At 34.5% G+C, this 7,975-nt stretch overlaps 1 protein-coding gene across 11 annotated transcripts in view; it reads right to left on the reverse strand.

Annotated features, from left to right (window-relative positions):
- Positions 1-7,975, reverse strand: part of MBNL1 (muscleblind like splicing regulator 1) — a 170,766-nt gene that overhangs the window by 133,720 nt on the left and 29,071 nt on the right. For 10 of the 11 annotated variants that reach the window (XM_006908223.3, XM_006908222.3, XM_006908219.3 and 7 more), the window contains exon 2: positions 6,761-7,746. The exons of the other annotated variant lie outside the window; for it this stretch is intronic. In XM_006908223.3, coding sequence (XP_006908285.1) covers positions 6,761-6,934 — 174 coding nt within the window. In that variant the 5' untranslated portion in view covers positions 6,935-7,746. The remainder of the gene's footprint in view (positions 1-6,760; positions 7,747-7,975) is intronic. 11 annotated transcript variants of the gene reach the window in all.

A 7,975-nucleotide genomic window follows, 5' to 3' on the forward strand; every position in this document is an offset into this window, starting at 1 on the left:
TTCCAGTTATAAATATGTAACTGTGTATATAAATATGCACTGGCAATAAGAAAAATAAAAAATGAAGCAATTTTCTTTTTCTATGTAAGTAAAAATCAATCCACTTGTGATATACTAGGTTTTACTGACTAAATATATCACAATTTCAAAGAAAAAAGACAACTCGGGTTCACCAAGACAAAAGTGATGACAAGTTTGCCAAGATAAGAAGATATGCTTCTCTTCAGCAGTGGTCTCCCCTAACCTACTCCCACACCCAGGTGTTTTTCAGGAAAAGTTACTTGATTCTGGAAGTTTTCTGGGAAAAAAAATCTCTCTTACTTTCCCATCCCAGTGACTGCCCACCTAAAAATCCATTCTTTCCTTCTACCTTACCTACCAAAGGCCTGATTTTAAGCCAAGCAACAGTTTAAAAACTACAGTTCCCATCTTTCCTTGCTGCCCATATCAGCCAATGAGAGACCAGGAATAATCACTGAGTGAAGCTTAAAGGACATTTATTTAAAGGAGCCCACATGGGCCAGGTTGTGGTCTCTTGCCCTTGCCTCTTCCTGCCTCCTAGAATCGCAGATATGATGTCTGGCACTGCAGTGGCCATCTTACAATCTTAAAATAATCCTAAAATTGAAATCCATGTGCCCCTCAGGAACTAAGGGTGAAGAAACTTATGTTCTAATGACTACTGAGTCATCGTATAGGCTTGGACAACTGACTGAATTATAAACCTTTAATTTGGTTTATGCTGCATGCTAGGGAGGAAAGGTGTCTCTGTTATTCAATGCTGGATGTAATTCCTTAAAGACAAAATGTCTACATCATTTCTGCGTGACTACAGAGAAAAATATAAAGAGGGATCGGAACCAACAGTTAGAGAGGTGGACAATTAGGAAGCTGGAAATAACTCAGAGGTAAAACACAAGAAGAATAGAGGTCAGAGACGGCCAAGGCCAAAAAGTATCCAGGAGACAGCCTTTCAATCAAATTATAATATATAAGAGTAGTTAGAGCTATCAGCATTTTTTAAAACACAAGTCTTTAAAACATAGAAAGTTTTATCTCTAACAAATCAAGCTCTATCTCAAAGTGAAAATCTTTCAAAAATGTGCGAAGAGAGTATGAACAATATGGTAGGTAATGTGCATTTGATGTTATTTGTATAAGAAATATAATATTAGATAAAAACTCTGTAGTTTATTATAAATAAATATTACTCAGAAGCTCACTAGAATTCTTTGTTTATAGTAAAATTCAGAGAAATAACTATTCTAATAATCTATTACACTTCAAACAACTAAGCATTTCTAACAAGTCTTTCCAGTTCCTTTGACTAAAGTTTCTGCATATCAATAACTATTGTTAGTGCTAAACCAAAGTTATCTGTTTAGTTATCCACTTCCACTGACTCATAATTTTTGGCCTATTAACATAGAAAATTGCTACCCTATCTAGAAGCACGGAATGTGTTCCTGCTAAAGTTTAAAAAAAAATTTAGAACCTCGAAATTTCAATAGGATCTCTTTGTAAGAAAATTTTGTCTAAGTCTGTGGGAAGGCAGAAACATTGCTCAGCATGAAAGGTAGCGGATTAACGATGTCGATAGCTGAAATCCTCTACTGATCCTTGGCAAGAAAAATGACAGGATAAGCTTCTCAAACTAGGTCCCTAGGTGCCTGTGCTGGGTCTAAGAAACATTCAGTTTCTCACTACTCATGTGAACTGGGTGTATGTCACACACATCCTGAATAGATTTACCCCACACTACATGGACTCTTTTAACTCAATAACAGCCTTGTACATGGAATTGTCTTGAGGCTATGCGTGGAATCAGAACTTTATGTAAGTTTAGAAGTCTGAGTTACAATTAAAGTTTGAACTTAACTGTCAGTGACACATTGCTTCAGGTTTAAATTGTTTTCAGTTTGTCACACATACAAATCGAAGCAAGGTTTAATGAGAAAAATAAAAATAGAAGCAGTGTACCAAAAATCTTATGGTAGGAAACAAATTAACTAGTTCTAGAATTAGTGCCTTAGGCAGCATGATTCAAAACATGGCTTGAAATTTGTCCAAAAGTTTAAAAATCTGCTTATTTTAAAAATATTTTGCTAAAAAATTTCTAATTATAAGAATATAAATAGGTAAATGAATAAAGCTGTATTACTAAAGCAGCCACAGCTATTAAGAATTTCATTAAAGAAAGGTTCATGTCAGAGGTGATAACATCACAGCATATTCACAGGGTATTCTTTACAAAGTTGTGAAGTTTCCACTTAAAGAATACTATGGGAAGTTTTACATTGCTACATAAATTATGCCCTACAGTTAATTCATCCCCTAAGATTATTGAGAGGAAACATGGAAGTCCTGTATCAACCTGTCACTGAAAGGCATATTGAATATGTACTCATATAGAATAATGTGTCAAAGTTTTAATATCACATAGAAGATGCCATTAGTAAAAAACCAAACAATAACAAGAAAATTCTTGGTAAAAGTTATTCCAATTAGGAGCCTACTAGGTAAAAGCTATAATAGAAAATTGGACATTTAGTCTGAAACTTTCAGGTATCATTTTGTCAGAATTATCAGTTAAACAGGTTTAAAAGATAGTATGAAAAGACTATGCTGGAGGTTCAGAAAGAGCAGCACAGCAGGCAACTTGAAGTTGAAGTTGAAGATACACTGTGCTAATAATGGAAGACCTTCTAAAATTTAAGAGTAAAGACCTTCAGGACCACTTTACAATGTCCAGTTATGCTAACCTATTCCTATGTGACCATCTAGAGACTTGATTTGCCTTACTGATTTTAAGTTTTCTAGTTGTTCATTTATGTGGATGTTTATTTATTTGGGTCTTCTAATAGCTGATTTCTGTACTTCATATATTCTGCGAGGTCTTCAGATACATTTTAAAGGTATTCGTTCACTCAGTGCCCTTGATTCCATGCCACGTTGCAGTGGAATCTGATCTCTAATGTGTCTAAAATAAATCTGATCTGCTGTGCTATCTATATACACAAATGTATATAATAGTGAAATGAATGCTTAATTATCTTAAAATTGTCTAATCTGATAAGAGAACAAGCGACTAGTACAGTTTTCGAAGATAAAAGTTTTGCTAGATTTTTGGAAAATAGATAATAAACATAAAGGTTATATCCCTCCACCGCCAGGACCTGAAAAACGAATGGATATTTGAAAATGAAGAATTAATAAGCAATAGTCTATTTCTGCTGATTATATAGTAAAAGTGTTTTTTTAAACAACTTGGCATCACATTAAACACATTCAGTAGGCTATTTTACATCAACTACTTAAAATATTAGTTGGGAGACTGTTACTCAAAAAAGTAGGTAACTTGCCATTAACTATTAATTAAATAACCACTTCTGATATATACTATTCTAAAGGCAGCTTGCACTATTTATTTTTCTTGTAATATTTTTCTATTCTGTTATCCCTTTCACAAACCTTAAGAAAAAAATCTTCTCCAGCATAAAACAATGTACTTTTTCAGATGTTCAGGATTTCTGAAGTAGCTAAAACACTCAAATCTATAGTTTGTAAGCAATTTAATTCTCAATTTGTGTATACTTTTAGACTGTTCCAAATTAAGACTGCAAATGTAAAAGCAAAATTGAGAAAAATTAAGTGATTAAAATATTTTATAAACTAGTACATATTATTGCAGCTTCTGCTCTTTCTGTTATCATTCTATTTCCAATATATTTAATCAATATATATATATTCCTCTTTATCGTGTATTCTCATTTTACTTAGCAACACATTTATTGTGATACAGAATTCTGCTCTCATGCAGTAAATTTAAGTTCACTATTTAAACTTTAAAACCACCAATATGCAACTAAAATACTATCTGCTAATTTTCTTCCTATTACCTTTAGTAATATGCCAATTAATTTCTTTTACATAAATACTTTCTTGAACTGTTTAACTTCTGTTTTTAATGAAATGAATTCTCTTCTTCTAAGTAGAAGTCTGCTAAACGTAAGTCACCTGGGAGCCTGGCCAAAGTCTGAAACAGCACAGCTGAAGGGTACAGCCATTTCACAGGGTCCTCTCAGAGAGTATTTGGTTTGCTTTCCTAACTTGCTAAAAATAGCAGATTACACAGGCTACCTCCATCTCATGGCTCAAGAACTCAGAAAAGGCTGGACTATGGATTGTAGCAATACACAGAACACATTTTATTAAAGAAGTCAGGATGTGATGAGTTTTCTAAATTCTTCCGTTTCACTCTCTGAGACAATACAAATGATCTAGCCGTTACTGGCGTGGAAACCTCATAATGCTCCTAAATTTCAGAACTTCAAGCATGAGTCACAGAGTTACTCTAACTGCTTTAAAGTACGTTTTTGATCTATTTTAGCCACAAAACTGAACACAGGAAGACTTCTATATAAAAGGTAAGATGCTACACACTATTAAGAATCACATGTGTTAGTTCGAAATATATAGTGAAAAAAAACATGGTTTTTAATACTTGAATACTTAATTAAATATTCCAAATTTTTGTTTAAATTAATTCTTAACACAGTTATTTCACTCACATTTAAGGAGCTATTATTCTGAGAATGAAACATCTCCATAAATACATTTGTGTTTTCTTCCTCTTATCCAAATCAAAATATTTTACCAAGTTTTAGACTATAAATTAAATTTCAGTTTCTCTTAGCAAGACAAAGAATAAGGACAGAGTTTGCATTGATTAGCTGCTATAATGAGTTCATCTTGTAAATAAATTTAAAATCTTCCAATTATTTGTTATTAAAAAAAAAGTCCTTGATGTGGCAGTTGAATCTTATTAACCACACAGCATGTCATTAAGCAATGCTGCCGCTTTACTCAAAGGGAGACTGTTCTGTGGCCACAAGTGAGCAGCGACTAAAAAAATATTTTGAGATGGAAAAATAGCAACTGAATTTTAATGTTTCACAATGTTTCCAAATGCTGTGGAGGCAAGTCTTCTGTGAAACTACTCAATGTCACAGACAAGTTAAATGTCCTTCATTTTGTAACTAGAGTGCACCATCAACTGTCTGTAGGATTAAAAATTGGATTTACTAGTAATTGGGTCAAAACAGAGTTACTTATGGACACAGCTGTTTACCGACAAGTGTAATTAGCCCTTTGCCCCTCATTTTATGGGTCCCGGTCTCTAATTACACCCAAATTCAGTCAGCATGAATTTAGGAATACATATTGGCAAATGTACAACCACTGTGTCCTTCATTGATGTCTTCAGAGAAAGAAAAAGGCCCAATGATAATTTATAACTTTTGCTTACTAATCTTTAGGACGATGACATTAAGAATAATTTAACATTATACAATATCTTTGTTTTTGTTAATGCCTCCTTTTTGTATCCTACTGTGAAGATTACTATTCTTGAGTCTTTGGAAAATAACTTTAGCAAAGTTAGCACTCCAATCTGGACCAAAAAGCAATGAACTGAAATAGTTAACCCCCAAGCTAACTCAGAACATTGAAGTGAGTTATGAGTTAACTTATAGATGAGCTATTTCAGTTAATTCACCCCTATTTATTAAAGAAAGCATTAATATTATAGCACTATTTTTATTTGCAAAACACAACATGGACCTATAAGACTTCTACTTCTCTGTATATGTAGAACGGTAGAGATGCCAGTCTCGAAATTTGAGAGTGAATTATATTGGCACATTAGTATTCAAAGGCAATTGAATTAAACCAGGGAGGTAGAGAACCCAGGATTCTTCACATTTCTAGACGTGACCTTGCATGTCAAGATAAAGACATGTATGCTATCTTTTTAAAAACCCACTTTCAGATTTGATACCTGAATACAAACCCAATAACATTTCTGTAAGTCAAGATATGTTAAAGTGAATCTTTTAGTATTACGGTGTCCACAAAATCTAACTTTTAATACTTCTAGCTGGGACAGTTACAAATAAAAAATAATCAGGATCTAACAAAAAGTAAACTGCTGAATTCCTTCACATTGGAATTTTAGAAGCGAAAAGTATCCAATTAATAATAGTACTTAAGAGTTTCTACTTATTTATAAAACTCACATTTAACAAAGTTTGTGCCTCAGTGTACTGTAGCAGCGGGCCAAAACTTTACTTCTAGTTATACTTTCCACAAAATGTATTGTTTCTAGCCTTAAAATAATATGCTCATACAGTCAAAAGGAGAGCCATAATGTCAAATTAATATAAAATGTCTATCCAAGTTTAGGTGACTTAAAATATGCTATTCTTTCACGACAGTTCAGCACCTTTAGAAACAAGCAAAATCAAACCATCTTCTTTCACCTACTGCCATGAATATTGCTAACACACACTTGTATCTACACTTACTATTCCTATAGACAGACACTGACAGACATTGCATATAATCCATGCATATTGCTAACACACACTTGTATCTACACTTACTATTCCTATAGACAGACACTGACTTTGCTATTATCAAGTAAAACGTATGCTGGCACCTTCTGCTCTAGAAAAAAAAGTCATAACATTAAAGGACTGATAAAGTTATTCATAATAAACATGTTTGGCCAGACTTGGTTCTGCTGCTTCACAGTAAAGACCCTCCCCCGCACCCCAACATCATCCAAAAGAACACACCATATAACTAAACTATTAGCAAATACTATTAGCAAATCCATAGTTCCAAACTCAGCGAACTAAGTCTATATCCCCTTTATTCAATTATTGCATATCCTTAAAATAATATAACATTTACTCACTTTCAATGAATCAAAGCAGGCGATTACTCGTCCATTTTCAACTTGGCAGCTTTTCGAAGGATGTGCAAATTTACATTCCGTGTCTGGCCGTGAGCAAGTCCCCCTTTGGAACTCTCTACATACTTCCAGTGTTAGCCATTTTGTGTCCCGAATTGGTGTGACACTAACAGCCATGTTTAGATTTTACAGGTAGTTAAAATTTTCAGTGAAACCAACAAACCCGACCCCCCCACAAAAAAAAACAGCAACCCCAAAAAAAAAAAAAAGCTGAACTGATAAAACTGTAAAATGATGATGAAAACGTCCCCTTCAAAATACTTTTCCCCCACTCCCTGCTTTAAAAGTACATGGAAAATTGTGTTGTCAATATCAAGGAAAAGATCTCCCACTAGAAATTCACAGCATGAAACTGTTAATTCAAAGAGGTTTTGGTTTTTAGAGAAATACTAGGATCTTAAGTAGATGAACGTTTAAAAGTAGGGCCTCGAATCAGCCTTGTGCTCTCAGTAACCCCTTCCCAGTGCCAATTTTGAGCCCAAAATGCAAGCATGAAAACGTGGCAGACCCTTGGACACCGATTTTCCAAGCTGCTTTCAGCAAAGTTGTCTGAAAGGGAATCTCCTCACAGCTGAATTTGCAATGGAGTTTGGTGGTGCAATCGGTATTGATTAGTTTGGCATAGACAGATGCAGCAGTTTAGAGCAAAATCGAGAAAATGATTTTTTTTCCTCCTTGATTTCCTGGCAGAAGATATCTTACTTTTTCAGTAAACTTTTCTTTTAAAACTAAAGCAGCCTAGGGCAATGCCAGATACTTAGAGCTTTTCTCTTGATTATAAGTAGAAATGGGGGTGTCTGGGCTAGAGGTGGAGGGTGGATGTGCTGTCGTCACAGTCTAGCTGGCAGCAAGCAAGGCAAAAGCAGAGACTGCTCTAGAAGCGGTTCCAAGCAGCAGAGACGTCAGGAAAGGCACTTCTTAGTACCAACCTGTAGAAAAAAGAGATAGGTTAAGATTTACTAAGTAGCACTTCACTGATGTCCTACAGTATCACAACCTTGCCATGTGCTACCAGACTAAGTCATATTCAAGTCAGCTCTCTCTCTAGCTCTCTTAATCTCTCTCAATCTCAATCTCTCTCTCTCTCTCTCTTTCTCTCTCTCTCTCTCTCTCTCTCTCTCTCTCTCTCTCTCTCACACACACACACACACACACACA

Source organism: Pteropus alecto, unplaced genomic scaffold (genome assembly GCF_000325575.1).
Source record: "Pteropus alecto unplaced genomic scaffold, ASM32557v1 scaffold81, whole genome shotgun sequence".
In the NCBI taxonomy this organism is placed as follows: Eukaryota; Metazoa; Chordata; class Mammalia; order Chiroptera; family Pteropodidae; genus Pteropus; species Pteropus alecto.